Source organism: Amphiura filiformis, chromosome 14 (genome assembly GCF_039555335.1).
Source record: "Amphiura filiformis chromosome 14, Afil_fr2py, whole genome shotgun sequence".
NCBI lineage: Eukaryota > Metazoa > Echinodermata > Ophiuroidea > Amphilepidida > Amphiuridae > Amphiura > Amphiura filiformis.
In genome coordinates this window covers 3,780,859-3,797,954 of record NC_092641.1, presented here as the reverse complement: position 1 = coordinate 3,797,954, position 17,096 = coordinate 3,780,859, and the positions used below count along the sequence as shown (strand labels likewise).

General features: G+C 37.4%; 1 protein-coding gene across 1 annotated transcript in view; it reads left to right on the top strand.

Annotated features, from left to right (window-relative positions):
* Positions 1-16,895, top strand: part of LOC140169615 (uncharacterized) — a 33,795-nt gene extending 16,900 nt beyond the window's left edge. Inside the window, exons 10-17 of the mRNA XM_072192880.1 lie at positions 868-1,011; positions 2,580-2,648; positions 3,597-3,671; positions 4,036-4,110; positions 5,523-5,579; positions 10,025-10,203; positions 10,446-12,548; positions 12,958-16,895. Of these exons, the coding sequence (XP_072048981.1) occupies positions 868-1,011; positions 2,580-2,648; positions 3,597-3,671; positions 4,036-4,110; positions 5,523-5,579; positions 10,025-10,203; positions 10,446-12,548; positions 12,958-13,121 (2,866 nt within the window). The 3' untranslated portion in view covers positions 13,122-16,895. The remainder of the gene's footprint in view (positions 1-867; positions 1,012-2,579; positions 2,649-3,596; positions 3,672-4,035; positions 4,111-5,522; positions 5,580-10,024; positions 10,204-10,445; positions 12,549-12,957) is intronic.
* Positions 16,896-17,096: the final 201 nt, after the last annotated feature.

Sequence of the window (17,096 nt, the reverse complement as noted above, 5' to 3'; positions counted from 1 at the left end):
ATGTGTTGTTAGGAAAAGAGATTTAAAAAGGCTATAGGTCATCATAGGTCATGTTATAGGTCACTTGGTTCAGGTCAAATTTAGGCATCCATTTTGAATACATGTGATAGTCTGTGATATCATAATGAGGCATCAATTTTGATATTTTGTCTTTTACGGGATATATATTGAAAAGGTGTGAGGTGGATATACCAAAATACCTTGGGATGTAAATAGTGAGTACAATTTAGATTGCCTAGTTGAGATGGATTGGACAAATAAATATAAAATAGTTACCAAAATCACAAAAGTGAAGCTTACAGAAAACTACCTAATATGGTGGTATAGGTGACAAGAAATTCAATTTTTTTCAACATTTCTGTAGTGTGGTTGTGGTAACTGTTACCTATGGCTTAATTAAGTTTCAGTGAAATAATGTCGCAAGTTAAAAATACAAAATATAGCTCAACGTTGAAAATAGAAGCATTTTAACCAGTTCGTTTTTTGATAGGTGTGGAGCACCAAGTTCATGAAGTCATAAAAGAAATCAGGAACCACTTATTCCCATTTTACATATCAACATTATTTTCCTAATGTGTTAGCAACACATATCCAACATTTTAACGAAATCCGTTGATAGTAAGATTTCCAAAATGAAGTGAATTTAAACATCAGTGATGTACCACTTTTGGCTTCTACCTTTAAAAGCAAGTAAACTACATTAAGACCGATGCCACCAATAGAACAAGAAGATTTCCCCCTTCATTTTGCATACCACTTTGTCCAATTTTTTTCTCATTTCTTCACAAAATGCAAGAAAATGCAAAAAAATGCAATGGGTGTAGTACCCCCTTAACATTATTTGAATCCATTTGTTTTGTGTTATAGGCATCTAAACCGAAATCTCCTGGAAGAATTACCCGACGGATTTCTGCGATCATCAACTAATTTGACGTTTCTCAGCTTGTATGGAAACCGGCTGAAATCGATCTCGAACGACACATTCAAGGGATTAACGAGTTTACGGACAGTGTAAGCCTTGTTGTATTCAGTGGCGTCGCCAGGAATTTTTTTTTGGGAGGGGGGCATTTGCAGGGGCGTAGCCAGCTTTTTAGTCAGGGAAGGCAAAATAAAATTTCGGGGCACAGACGAAAAAAATGATCGGGCTGAATTTTGGTAGAAAAGGGGCTCCATGTCAGAGGGGCACTTTTATTTCAAGGGGCACTCTGCCCCCCCCCCTTCCTCTGGCTACGCTATTGGGCATTGGCAGGGACAAAGTGAATTTGGGGAGAATCAACCAATTTTGCGCAAATGTCCCCATGTCCCCTCCCGTGTCGCCGCCATTGGTTGTTTTTTAACCTGTAAGTTAAAAGGTTTTCTATATATATTATATTCAAAGTTTATTCCTATACAATTTACAGTAATATATTTATATTCGTTCATACAAATAGTAAAAACGTCTTTTTCCAGAATCAAAACATGAAAGCGTCGTGACACGCACGAGACAGTTACCCGGGCAGTTGTGCAATTCCGTTTTGGTTTGCTTTGCTTTTCATTTCGTGTCGTTTACCAACATTTGTTCTTTGTAAAGCATTAAAATATTCCAGAAAATGAAGTATATTAAATGTCTAACCCAATAGCTCTGAACATGTTAAGGGGTCATTTGCTCATTTCAGATTATTTAGAGAATAAGGTATTGTTTTTAGCCACTGGAGTGCATCTATTGTCTCATGCAACACGGGCGACATCATTATTAAAGTAAAACAACGAGACGAAACCGAGTTGTTTTACGCCAAAAATAATGATGTCGCGTGTTATATGAGACGATAGATGCGCAACAGCGCCTAAAAACAATACTTTTATTCTCATATTCTCATTCTTAAACACTTCAATTCAAATAAATATATTAATCATAAGTATATCAAATTTTAATCAAATTAAATCCTACATTTTACAAGGTATTACCTTGGGCTTAGATTTAGAATCGGTCAGTCCCGTTGTTGCTATGCACCTCCGATTGTTTCAAATAGCGTGTACGAGTATCGCGTCGACACGCACGCGCTAAAGTGTGTGATATCGTGTCATATCACACGGGTAAAACCATTAAGATTGCAGGAACTTTTTCAAGTTTTTAAGAATGTGTAAGACAGGGTTGAAATGCATCTCTGCAAAAGGGTATCATATAAACATATATTTACCACTTTCCTGTAACTCACAATCAAATTCCAGTTTCAAATTTTACATTCAATTCCTCGAACACATTTACTTTGGGGGATAACCGTCACTCAGAAGACCCGTTACTCAGAATGTCCACTATTCAGAAAACCCGTCAAATTCTGAATAGCGGGCTTGTTTTCATTTAAAATGACCCGCTAACCTGAAGACCCCCTAATCTGAAAACCTGTTAATCAGAAGGCCCGCTACTCAGAACATTCTGACTAGCGGGTTGTCTGAATAGCGGGTCTTTTAACTACCGGGTCTTCTGAGTGACGGGCTGCACCCATTTACTTTACATAGATAAACACTTAACGTTGTTATTTACTATGGTAATTGTTTTGTTGAATATTGCAAGGTGCGGTGAATATCTTTCTATTTTTCAGGCTGTTGTTTCGGAACCAAATAACCCACATTCCTCCGTTAACTTTTCAAAACACAAATTTGGCAGAATTGTAAGTACGAACACGACGTCGAACCTGTTTTAAACTAAAAATAATATGAAATCTGTTAGAAAAATTCTTGTTGATTCCATTGAAAGTAACTCTTCTATCAAAATCCTTCAGTTCCCTTCTCACAGGACACTGGGACGCATGACAGGTGTTGGGGATGGGTTTGTGTGCTTTTATAGTTGTCTATCATACTACATAATTATGTTACTGATTATTTAATGCATTGTATCCCTCTTTAACCTAGATCTACCCCCCAATTATCCGTCACAAATAACGCACGCGTTTACGCCCAAACGACCTAAGCTAATAGTAGATCCTTACCCGAGGGTATGACCGGCCGTCAAAGATGACCATAGAGGGGGTGGTGAGGCAGAGGAGTGGTGAGACCCACCATTGGTTTCTACAGTAAAATCAGTGATTTTCGTTTCACTCTAGTCAAATTATTCCAATAGCTACTAACCTTTTACTTGTCATTTATAGTCATTTTCGGTGAAAAACACATTTTGTAGATTTTTATCGGAAAATCAATGTTTTCCTATACTTTTGTACATAGCCAGAATTTCCAAAAATTTGCATGGGCGCCCTCACATTATGACGTCATAGCGACATTATGTGTGGCATGTTTGTACTTATTTTGGTATCACTGTAGAGAGGAGACCCATATTGGTACCAAATTTAGCGGTATATGACGTTAATAATTGAAAATTAGGGGGGTAGCAACAACTCCCCGCCTCCTTCGTGTTGCAAAATATAGCTCAGTAGTTCTAGGGTTAAACAACTGTGTACAATGGAAATCTACTCTTCTAAGTTGGTTCAAACTCCGTTTATGTATATGAGTATTATCTTGTTATCATATAAAATGAAATTCCTTAAACCCACCTTTAATAGCAGTGACACATTTAATAACTTATACACAAGTATACCTTATTAGTATGTTTTCTTCACATTTAGGTTTATATTCATCAACAACATTGCTAATTTAAGCAAAGATGCGCTAAAAACAGGCAACTGCACTATTAACAAAGTGTAAGTATGTTTTGCTTAACGAAATTATAACAATACAAATATATAATTACTTATAAAACAGTAAAAAGTAATTTTTATTCCCTTTACAATTTGCTACAGAACTATTGTTATTCTTTTTTGTTGTTTGTTATTATCGTTACAAAAAACACAAATTAAAACCGCGTGGTGGGTTTGAAGATTCGAGGTGAAGAAATGCTCATGTCCATTTTGGATATTTATACGTTCATTATGTTTAACATTTTGTAAGAAGTAAATTAATGTATTGGTAAGAAACTTACCTTCATAACATTTGGAAGTATAACAGTACCTTGTCTACAGCAATCGTAATCGTTTTCTTTTCTCACTCATAATGTACGATTTCCAGACACATTTACCTGAACCCATTAAGTGTAATTGAGGAGGGATCTTTTGACTGCTTTTCAGAAAGTGGAAGCGAAGTGTAAGTTTTATGGGACATCAATAATCGTGACAACTTCAAAGGCACACCTCACAACAGCAGCCTACTTTTTCGAAGCCTTTGGGGACGCGCCATTAGATTTTCAGGGGGCATGGGAGTTTGGGTTGGGCGGAATTTTTTTTTCATTGCCTTCGGCGACTAATTTTGTTTTCCATTTTAATGTATATCTTTATACAGAGTTGAGTGGGGCGATTTGTTTGTTTGTTTTTACTGATCAGTGAGGCCATTTTTTTTCGTCTGACTAGTGAGCGAAGTTTTTTTTTATCTGACTATTAGGCGAAGTTTCCCCTTCCCCCTGGAAATCAAATGATGCGCCCCTTATTTAAGCGTTTGAGGAACACCCTCTATAGAGGAGTTCGGACTTCTTTTCCGGACTTCGTGTACAGTCATAATTGTTGGAAATCCAGACCTTTAGAGTATCCAAAGATGAAGGCCAACTGGAATTTCAGTCATTTCGTCAAGGTGGCCAAGGCGAGGTAATTTATGACCCTGAGATACTCAAAGGACTCGGTACGGTAATCAAGAACTCCCAGCCAGATGTTAGGTCAGGGAGAGAGTGGACAGCCAACTTGGCAGTTGAGGAGGCAGAGTAAAGACTGATGCCCAATGAGATGGTTGCTGCTACCCAGCTAGGTCGTTAGGGGCTTGGTTGGACTACGCACAAATGGTGGTCGTCTTCTTCAGACCAGGAACATCGCGAGCTGGTTTCGCAGCATATAAGAGATTAAAGAGAAGTAGACGAGGAGAAGAGATTGGCTACAGCAGTAGTTCAAACTAAATAAGGCGCTTAGACACGGTGGGAAAGTGTTGAACAATGCAACATGTCTTGGAGCGTGCTGTGGCAGAAGGAACCTCATCGCATCTGATTTCTATGCAGGTCAACATCATGATCTATTGCCAACACCAGCCAATCTGAGCGTATGGTACGAGGATACGGCGGACTCTTGCAATGCGCGCGGTACTTTGCAACGTATTCTGGGTGCATGTACACCTGCTCTAACGAGTGGTATGTACACCTGGATGCATAATAACGTTCTCAGAGTGATAGTGAAGGCAGTTAAGCTGCAAGTTGATCGAAATAATGTTTCACAAGCTTCAACCAACATCAAGCGCTACATATCATGAAGGAAGTCTCTCGGTCCAGGTCATACAGTTCCACTTCAAGATCGAGCATCCTTTCTTCAGCAAACGACTGCTGCATGATGATGATGATGATGATGATGATGATGATGATGATGATGATGATGATGATGATGATGATGATGATGATGATGATGATGATGATGATGATTATGATTATGATGATGAGGAGGAGGAGGAGGAGGAGGAGGAAGAGGAGGGGGAAGACAATGATGACGACTAATATGATGATGATGATATATATTCCTTTGCAGATATTATCCAGTTGATTATCTACCAGAAATACCTCACTTTCCATCTAGTGTCGGAATGTAAGTCAACTATTGACTATATCCCATTATCAGCTGATTATGCAATTTACCAGGGGTTCGCGTCTCTGTGTATTATTTTCTGCCCGATACATAAAACCCGACTTTCGGACGAGGACATGAATGGAAGTACCCGGGGACGAAAGTACCCCAGCGAAAAGTACATTGTGGTGAATAACTAGAGATGTTAAGGTTGGTCTTAACCCTGGAAGTATGGAATGTTTCGGGCCTCATAACTGCTAACCTGTTCCTCACAGATGAATTTATCAAGTCTTTGTCATTCTAAATATGTATACTTTTCTGTTAAGTTGAAATCATGACAAATTATCCGTCTGATGATCGGTATACCCAATGATCGAAAGTGAGGGCATTCCGTGAAACTATTAGTAATGGTTGCCTTACCAGAGGTCTATACTCTGAATTTGTATGTATACTTTTATATACAGGGTGTCCCAGAATGATTTATACCGGAAAAGATGGATTTTTTTAGGTATGAAAGGCATTTCTATTGGTCATATTGTTTTGCATTTTACGTTCTACATATATTTAGCTTTCTCAGATTTTTTAGATTTGACAATTTGGACGTTTCTAGTAGAGAGAACGTAGAGAGGATTGCGTAAAAACGTTGAATTCCAAGTTTTGACAAAGCAACCTATTTTGAAAATCTGTAAAATTACTAACCGTTCAGCACAAAGTTATTTGAAAAATGTTATGCAGTATATTTGTTGTGTCCTGTTCTTACTTCTACTAAATAGTCGATATCTATCGTTTATTTATGATGTTATAAAGCAATAAAGGATTTGCTACGCTTGAGTGACCTTAAACTATTCTTTCTTTGGCGGCAGTTTTGAAGCCAATTATTGCGGTGTGTGAGTTTCATCATTTGACATGCCGGCAGAAATGGATTTTTCATAAAAGTATAGAGAAGGTTCGTCCTTAGTGTCACAGCATGCATTTATGTCCAAAGTATATTGGCAAACCCACAGCTACGTGACGAAGAAAATCAAAATTTACTGTGGAGGATCCTTGAGGAAGTTGTATCCTCTGTAATAATGACATTTTTGGGTAAATATTGGGGTAAAAATCACATAAAAGGTATGTTTTTCAACCTTGATGTCATAATGAAATGCTTCACTTAATCCCATATCAAGAATTATTTAGCATTGTAAGCTCTACATATGTGCCAAATTTGGTGTATCTCCTATAAAAGAATGCAGGATTTCTCCAATGCGGCTGAACGATGGTGATAAAGGATCCATGTGTTATGATGCCTTTGCACTGTAAATTACACACATGCAGTTTTCATCCATTTTCAGTAATAGCAATGTCACGCAAAAACGAATCAAGCTATTTCCATGAAAGTCACAGAATAAGTAGGAGACATATATGTAGCATTGTATTGCACTTATTAAAGCTTATTAAGAATAGATACACTATTGACTATATATTTTTGATAATTTGTTCAAACACGGTAAATCATTCTGGGACACCTTGTACTTTAGACCAACAATTTGGCATTTATGAGGCCCAAAAGTTTCCATAATTTCAGGGTTAAGACCAACCTTAAATAACCTTCAGGTTTCACACTTTCAAAGTTCCCGAGGGCCCTGCTTATGGAGTGAAAAGAACCCGTTTCGCAATGAATTACGATCGAACTTACGATTGATTAATTATGTGATAAATCAATCGCAAGATCGATCGTAAGGCTTTGTGAAATGCGCTCCAGATCACGCCGGGTCAAGTGAAGCTGTACAACTTGTCAACTAATGAGGTGCTGATAATTCAATTAGCCAATCAGACTGCCTCCATTAAAGGAGTATTTCGTGATCCTAGCATCCACTTTTTATGACATATTTCAGTAGATATCCTCGAAAAAGCTTATTCCCAAAATTTCAGTTGATTCCGATTTTGCGTTGGCGAGTTATGCATGATTATGTGTATTACACTGCTCCATAGGCCACTGTGTTGAATTACGTTCTGGTATACCAGAACGAAATTCAAATTTGACGATATCTTTGTTAAGGGATCTAAAATGAGCGTTTATTGCGTTTCGACAGTAATTTTTGTGGGACATGAGAGCACCTCGGACCTATCAATTGCATTCTGAATACGAAGCATGTCTTTCTGATATCAAATAATTTTCATTTTTTGAAAATCACAATATAATACAAATTTTATGACAAATTATAAAAATTTGATATTTTTCAAATTTTTGATATATAACAGTCCTCGAAGTAAATTATATAAATCTAATGATATATTCTTAAAGTGTATGTAGCAGGGAGGAAAGCCGACGGTCAATTGAAAATTTTGACCTTTCATATTGAAGATATGGATTTTTTCCCAAAAGACCTAATTTTTTTGGTGTTTTGGGGAAAAATCCATATCTTCAATACGAGAGGTCAAAATTTTCAATTGATCGTCGGCTTTTCATCCCACCTACATACACTTTAAGTATAAATCATCAGATTTATAAAGTTTACTTCAAGTACTGTTAAATATCAAAAATATCAATTTTAATGATTTGCCATAAAATGTGTATTAAATTGCGAATTTCAAAAAATCAAAATTATTTGATATTAGAATGACATTCTTCGTATTCAGAATGCAATTCGATATGTCTGATGTGCTCTGATGTCCCAAAATAAATACTGTCCAAACGTTCATACCCCAGCCCTTAAACGAATTAATCTGCAAGAAATATTTTGTACATAAACATCATGCAGCCAGATGTTTCCAGTGATATAAAAATCTCAACTTTTTTTTTTAGAAAAGTGGGGATGAGGCTGTGGATCACAATATGCCCCTTTAAGTAATACATGCCCTACATCGGATCCCCCGGCAGGTGTAGCAATGGTGTAGCTCATTCAGATTTGTCCTGATAATTTATGAAAATTAAACGCATATAAATGCAACAAAATATTGCATTTAATTTATGTCAGTTATTTCTGCATTGCGTTTCCAAAAATATCTAGGTCTTTGTGGGAAAAATGTATATCTTCAATATGGAAGGTCAACATTTTTAATTGATCGTCGGCTTTTCATCCCAGCTACATACACTTTAAGTATATACCATTATTATCATTAGATTGATAAAGTTTACTTCGAGAACTGTTAAATATCAATTTTTTTTAATCATTTGCCATAAAATGTGTATTATATCGCAAATTTCAAAAAATCTAAATTATTTGCTATCAGAAGGACATTCCTCGTATTCAAAATGCAATTTAAAATGTCTGATGTGCTCTCATATCCCACAAAAAATATGTGAAAATGTTGCTATTCAAGCCCTTAATTGTTTTATAGCAAAATGAGGATTAATTTTGTAACTTATTCATTCATCCATTCATTCATGCATTCATTCATTCATTCATTCATTCATTCAGTCAGTCAGTCAGTCAGTCAGTCAGTCAGTCAGTCAGTCAGTCAGTCAGTCAGTCAGTCAGTCAGTCAGTCAGTCAGTCAGTCAGTCAGTCATTCAGTCATTCAGTCAGTCAGTCAGTCAGTCAGTCAGTCAGTCAGTCAGTCAGTCAGTCAGTCATTCGTTCATTCATCATTCACATTTGAATCACATTTTTAACAAATTACATATCCATAATACCGGTTGGTTGGCGCATGGAAATAAATTATTGGAAGAAGTAATTATCAAGGCCAGATTAACCATTGGGAAAGATGGACCCCAAAATTTCTCTATGCATATTCCGGGTGCATATTCCTTTTTAGCCCGAAAACATCATGTTTTGAACCCAAATTACACAAATTTGCGCGCTTTGCGAAATTCACCTTCACTTTTGGTAAAATAGTAATAGTAAAATAGGAACAAAATATGCTCGTCTCCCTCTAAATTGTAATGCTTCCGCCGCTACTGTCCATCTTAGGCGCCCTATTTGTAAACCTCCACCTTTTGGCCTGCCCCAGTGTCGGGGGGGGGGAACTTAACACAAATGACCATACGGGTATGCTCCCCGGAAAGACCCCCCTTTTTGGATTTCGCAGCTCCGAAAGACCCCATATATTCGACGAAAATAGAGCTCTGAAAGGCCCTTGATTTTGATAATTTCAGCTCTAAAAGGTATTTTCAGCAATTTTCAACCAAAAAGCCAAGAAAGACCCTTGGTTTTGACTTTTTGCAGCTCCAAAAGTCCCCATTTTACTTGTTCGCAGCTCCAAAAGACCTCCGTTAGGCCGTCAGCTCCCAAAGGCCCACCCCCTCCCCCCCTCAAAATTCCGGGGGAGCATATCCAATAAAAACTTTTGATTCCCCCCCCCCCCCTCCGGGCCCAGTCTCACCACAAAGGTAACTCCGGCCCTGGTAATAAATGGTACAGTGTAAACAAAAATGATAATTAAAGTATCATCATATTATCATTTGGAATTTACAGGTTTGGCGTTGGAGATAACATCAATACTTCCTTCAATGTGTACCATATGTCTTTCGTATTTTACAGGTTTGGCGTTGGAGATAACATCAATACTTCCTTCAATGTGTACCATATGTCTTTCGTATGGTTCATAGGAAGAGGCATGAATAGTTATGGTTTCAAATGCAATATTACATCTTGTGTTCCATGCAAGCCGGGTACTTTCGGTGACGGTATTCACTCCGGTTGTGTTGATTGCCCGGCTGGTAAGCTTTGAGATTGGTGAATCTATCTTTATTATCATACAAATGCCACGTCAATTCTAGCAGACGGAACTTCAATATTTAGTGAGCTTTAGCATGAAAGCTTTCGTTTTGGCTACAAGCCATTGTCAGTGAGCAATCAGTTTACATTTAAATCCCATTACATTTAATATCAGTTTAACAACATGAATTGTTCATGGTTTATTGTTGAACAGCTATTGTACTTTTCTCTTTGTTCATTTCAGGTGGGTATTTTCAAACACGATCTGCTCAAATATCGATGGAAGCGGGAGGTATTGGATGTAATTTGTGTACTAATGGTACATTTGTTTCGCCTGAACGAGCTCCTGGAGCACGCATATCAGATTGTCAAGTATGTCCGGCGGGAACCGATAAAAATAAGTTTGCAGGACTCCGTGCTTGTCCTTGTTTTGATATTAACGGGGATAAATACTACCGAAAAGATAGATTTGGTCCTTGTATGCCCTGCCCCGAACAAGGTGTCATTTGTAGCAATGAATCGCAGAAGGTTCATCCTGGATATTGGTGGACATGGGATCGGAATTTGTCGCACGCCACACACGTCCTTGAATTTCCACAGAATAGTTTGAGTAGCATGTATACTGCATTCGTTGATAATCTACTAATATTTGACAGGTCCTATAATTATGCAAGTTCAAAATTTGAAGATACCCTTCCAAAGCCATTTCTTTGCCCAGGAGGGGAAGAAGCTTGTCCGGCTTTAAATGGCATAAATGGAAGTTGTGGTGTAGGCTATGAAGGATGGGTTTGTTCCAAATGTAGCAAAGACTACTATTCATGGTTTGAATATTGTGTGAAATGTCCACCGATCTGGCATCTAATCTTGGAGATTTTGCTTGTAGTTATTCTAATGGGTATACTGGTTGCGATCATAGTTTTGGATCTCAAGAAAAAGATGAAAGAGCGTAAGGAAATGGGAGATGACAAATCACTCAAAAGATCTCTGGTTTATATTCTAATCGCTCGATTTAAAATAGTTCTAGGATATTATCAAATAGCTGGGGCTATTTTTACTTCCCTGCATAACATTCATTGGCCAAAGAATGTGTCAAATCTTGCTTACGTGTTCAAGGCTTTAGAGTTGAACATATTCAAGATACTTGCAAAGCCTCGATGTTATATTGATGAACTTCAGTTGAACATCTACACAGAATTTCTTATCGGTTTAGTGTTTTCTATACTTGTTGTGCTTTTTCCAAGCATTGTCTTTGCATCCAAATGGTTGTTTCTGCGAATCGATAAAACATTATCTGCCGCTGAAGTGAAAAACAAAATTACCAGATTAAGGGGGAACTGCTGCTTGGTTGTCGTCGTAGTTTTGTTCATCTCTTACCTGAGTTTATGTGATGTGATCTTGTCTCTAATGCCGGTGGCTTGTCAAGAATTCTGTGTCGATGTGAATGATGATTACTGCACGGAACGACTGCGATCTGATTATTCAGTTGACTGTAATACTGAGGAACACAAGAACTACGTAAATACAGCCTATGTCTCATTAGTCTTTGTTCTCGGATATCCCTTGTGCTTATTCATTCTATTATTGACCAAAAAAGCAACATTTCATCGGGGAAAGGAACAAGTCACCGAATCCTCTGAGAACGTAAACATTGATACTGATACGGGCAGAAATGAAGAGATCGAAAGCATTACACAAGACGAAGGCAATATCGCACCTGCAGAAATCGATACCCAATCTGATACGACTCCTTTACTTGACAACCATCCTAACGATGAGCGGTCGATCATTCTCGATGATACGGAGTTGGATTTCGAAGCTATCCACAGCATTGGAGCTAGTATTCAGACAAACGAAAGCATTGAGCATTCAATTAACTCAGAAGAAGATAACAACGTGGAGTTGGTATGTATTAATAGCGTTCATGATGTGCAGACAAATGAAGCTAGTACGCAGACTAATGAGAGTATTGACTATTCTAAATACCCATTGTATGTGCAGTTCTTCTGTGAAAATTACAAACGAGAATACTGGTATTGGGATGTAGTAGAGCTATGCCGTAAAGTGTTGCAGACATCACTTGTAGTTCTCTATGGGTCAGAAGACCCTCTTACTTTAGGGGCGACTGTAGCTGTGTCCATGGTATTCATTACAAGTCATGCGTATTTCAAACCAATGAAGGATTCTTTTGAACACTTACTACAGATGACGTCTCTTGTGGCAATCTTTCTCAACTTGCTCTGTGCTGAGATTCTACTGGTTCCATTAACAGACCCATCAGGACACAGACAAGCAGCGATGGCTGTATTCGTTATTTTACTCAACATGGCTGTTGTGCTCCTTGCTCTGGGTAAGTTTACACTACAAAGTGTATTATGCTCACTAAATAATTATTAAAATCTTTCGTAGAGGATATTTGAACAAAATTACGACTTTTGATATTGTGATATTGCAGTATTACTCCTTTTACCACGTGTAAAAGAGTTCCACAATTAATGATTTTAATATATCAGCTATCTCATGATCTGTAACATGCGATCCAAGACTTTCCAAAGAACTCAATCGAAGAAAAAGGATAAACACACAGCAACATCTTTCACGCATTTCACTCTAACTCTTACTAATTATTTCACTCTAACCAATATTATATGCAGCTCAAATATCATTATCTTCATAGCAAAGATAGTGTAAACGAATCAAGCATGTTTTTGTGTATATGTAATTGAGTATGATATCAATTAAATCATTTAATGTTACAGGTAACTCAATTATGATATTGTGGAGGTCGGTGAAGCAACATGGGTGTAGTGGCGCGTGCTCATGTCAAAATTGTTTGCACATCGCAAGTAGGATCCTTTCCAGTGCTGCTAATGTCAGTCAACATAGACCAGCAAGTAACAGAAATCATCCTGCACCAGTTTAGCGATAGTCTCCACAGCAGCCAGTTTGATTCCGCTCCCTCCACGCAAACAGTCTGCCAATGATAACGAACGATTTCTTTTTGATTGGCTAGCCGTTTCTCTTGGCTAGCGCGTATCTGATTATTCAGCCAGGAGTTCAACCCACTGGCAATCAAGTTCCCGGATGCATCGCTTCTGCTTAGGTTCTCATAGACTTTGCATTGCCCTCTTAGCTAATCAGAAACGGCGTACACGTGGTCATTGGCAGACTGTTTGTGTGGAGGGAGCGTAACCAAACTGGCTGCGTAGGAGACTAGTTTAGCGAGTAATGAATGAGAAACTTTGTGATAGGTGTAGAATAAATCGAAGTAATGAAATAAAGCATGTACAATATTGAGGCAGATACTATAACACCGAGCAAATTGATGACGGATGCAATAACCTTTGAAATTTTGTATCAATTAACACGCTTAAGATACATTTTGTTGCAGGATTTTGTCATTTTTTGTCTGCAGTTTACGCTATATGCCTTCAAATAACACCAAGTTTTGTATTCGATCAAATTTGACAGTTTTCAAATAACAAAAGTACTGATATTGACAATGTGTGTATGAAACTCTTGAAATTAACTGCTCCTGTCATCTGTCACCCGCTTGCATATATATGTAACCTTTCCATGTTCACTTCTGTCTTTCCCTCTATGTGGAAAAAAGCAAAGGTTACACCTATTTACAAGGATGGTGGCAAGAATTAAGTCAGTAACTATATCGGTTCTGCCACCATTCATGATCAACTGTACAATTACCTTACTTTAAACAATATTTTAATCCATGATATTCAGGTTTTAGACTTAATCACAGTACTAACACTGCTCTTCTAGATGTAACTGATTATATCCTAAATAACATGAATGGATCAATTTTCTTAGATCTTAAAAAAGCCTTTGATATGGTAAATTATGATCTTTTATTTGAAAAATTGTATTCACATGGTATCACTGGCAAATCGTATCTGAGTAGTAGGTCACAAGCTGTCAATATAAATTCTACTATTTCTGATTTGAAAGATATTAATTTTTTTTTGTTAATTGTAAGTGCGCAATGTGTACAACTCTATTAGTTAGTTCACCAGATCCAACAGACTAATCGCAGGAGTTACCTTGATATCATAGCCTGTCTAACAAACTCACGTTAAACATTAAGAAGACTAAGTTCGTGCTATTTGGCTCTAGACAGAAATTAAGTACATTTAAGGACATATCTCTTACCTATGGGAACGAGAGCATAGAAATTGTAAATAAATACAAATATTTAGGTGTTGTATTTGATCCAAATCTTGGAGTGAACATGTAAATTATATGTCATCTAATGTATCTAAACGTATTGGTGTAATTGGTCTAGTCAAGAATTATCTTCCACCTATCTTGTTCACTCTGAACATGATCGTTAATGCTCTAGTCTTCCCTCATTTTGACTATTGTAGTTCTGTATGGAATAATTTCAATTATCATCATGTACTCCAGGTGTTGCAGAACAAGCTTGCTCGTATGCTTCACCCTGCTGACATCGGAACTCATGGGATTAACAATCACTTATTGTTACTTTCAAGTGTCTGAAACAAATTGCTCCATCCTACCTCTCATCTATTTTCACTTTTACACACTCAAATCATAACACATGTACTCGAACTCAAACTCAGTCATACTGCCCTGATTGTTCCTGCGTAGAATGTTTTTGCTGGTAAGAGAACCTTCAATTACAGAGCTGTGGTACTCTAGAATAATCTTCCACTGAACATTCGTTCAAACTTTATGGCCATGGGTATGTGGGAGTTCAAAAATGCTATTGCTGTTTAACAATACTGTGTATATTGTGATGTGCCCCGAGTAATTTAATTTGATTATTTATCTTTGTTTAAAATTTAAATTTATTTCATGAGAGATGGGGAAACCCCCTTGCAAGAGTTGGTGTTTAATAACATTTTGGGATTCCCCTTTGTCATGTTATCACAGTAAACAAAGTCAGGACTAGTTATGGATTGGGTATTCCCCTATAATGTGAAATGGATATAACCGTAAACGTTCGCCTAATGGCGCACATGGGCTCCTTTGCCTTGGGGTAAATTTCATGTACAAATAGAGAGCTCCCTCCTCTAAAAATCCCAACAAGAATTAAGGGTATGTGCCCTTATTTGCTGGAGGGAATTTTAGGGGAGGGCACTTTTAGTTTGTGCCTAAAATTCCAGTTCCAGCCAGTAGGCGAACGTTTACGGTATTGGAATTCCCCAGGAAGTGTTGTAATGTGAAAGGTTGATGTTTAGAATTAGTCTTGGGAATTTCCAGATTGCATCATATTTTGTGAAGATGTGAATGAAGTAATTAGCTATTTAAATAATGGGATTTTTTTGGTGCTTACTGTATAAGAAAATGTACATGATTTTGGTGAGAGTTACTTCAGTGTTGATGTGGGCTAGTTAATGTGCTTACAGTCCATATCCCTTCAAAGAAATGAAATTGCGAACCAGACATATCTTATGTAGTCAATGTACTACTATCCAGTAATAACGGGGAAGACCTAGAATACGTCAAAGTGCGTGCCTCTTTCAAGAAAGGAATATACCCTTCTGTCGACTTGCTGAAGTATGTTTTATGAAACAACACATCTGTTAATGTTAGTGGACACACAGCTGATGTGGAGGCAGCCCTTTTCCTGGAGAAATTGTGTGAACGGTGAAAATAGCACCATTTTGGAAATTGTCATCTGCGAAATATTTTATGAAAAGGATAAATTGGTACAACATATTTGTCTGAGAGAGCGACGTCGTGTCTTGTTAACTCTCTTATCACGTGTCGCCTTGATTTCTGTAATTCTGCTTTGGCTGGTATCACTTCCGATCAAATTCTCCGCCTCCAGAGGATCCAAATCTCTGCCGCCCGGCTCATTGTTAAAAAACGTAAATATGATCATATTACACCATACTTTATGAGCTTCATTGGCTAACCATAAAATTCCTGATTCAGTTTAAATTATGTGTGTGTGCTTATCGGCACTTTGAGGGTACCCTTCCTTCTTACCTCCCCTCGGTTCTCTATACTTATGTTCCTCAGCGCTCCCTCCGTTCATCATCTGAAAAACTTCTTAAGACCCCTCGTGTTAATTTATCATCTGCCGGTCAGCGTTCCTTTCGTTATGCTGCCCCTGTAGCTTGGAATTCCCTTCCCAACAACATCTGCAATATCACTTCTCTCGTTCAATTCAAATGTAGTCTTAAAACCCATTTTTTCCAACTCGCTTTCCCTGAATCTTAAGGTTTTTTGTGTTTCACTGTGTGCCCTTTGTTTTGTTTATTGTTTTTTCGCGCCCTGAGATCTTTTTCATGATTTTTGCGCGGTATAAATATAATGTATTTGATTGATTATAAAGTGCATGTATCAGATCATTATAAATGATACTTTACTTTTGATTACAGATTCAGATATTGTTAACTTAATCAAACAGTATGTTTTGCTGTGCATTCTTAATTGAAGTTGGGTAAAAGGTGGTTTTGGCCTTGAGTCATTAACGACTCGTAACAATATATTTTGCAATTATCTTTTTATGATGATAATGGTAATTATGAAGTTCCTGTATATATACATTGCTGTATTGTTTTCATATCCTTATTTTATATTATAGTATTCTTTGCATTTTGATTTTTTAATTATTGTCTAATTATACATTTATATTGTCTGATCTGGACCTCTTGGGAGATCAGTACTTATGTATTGAAAGAGCTTACCAGAATAAAGATAGATTGAATGAATGAATTATAGCACACCACCAGGCTCACCTGGAGATTAGTATTGACGTCAAAACGCGTCTCTGTGTGTTATGTGAAAGAGCATAACGATCGTGCCGCTCGCCTTTAACACGCGAGAGAATGATGCTGTGTCAAAAATGTCATAAATTTGTATATCGCGAATTTCAAAAAAGCTAAATTATTTGATATCAGAAGGACAT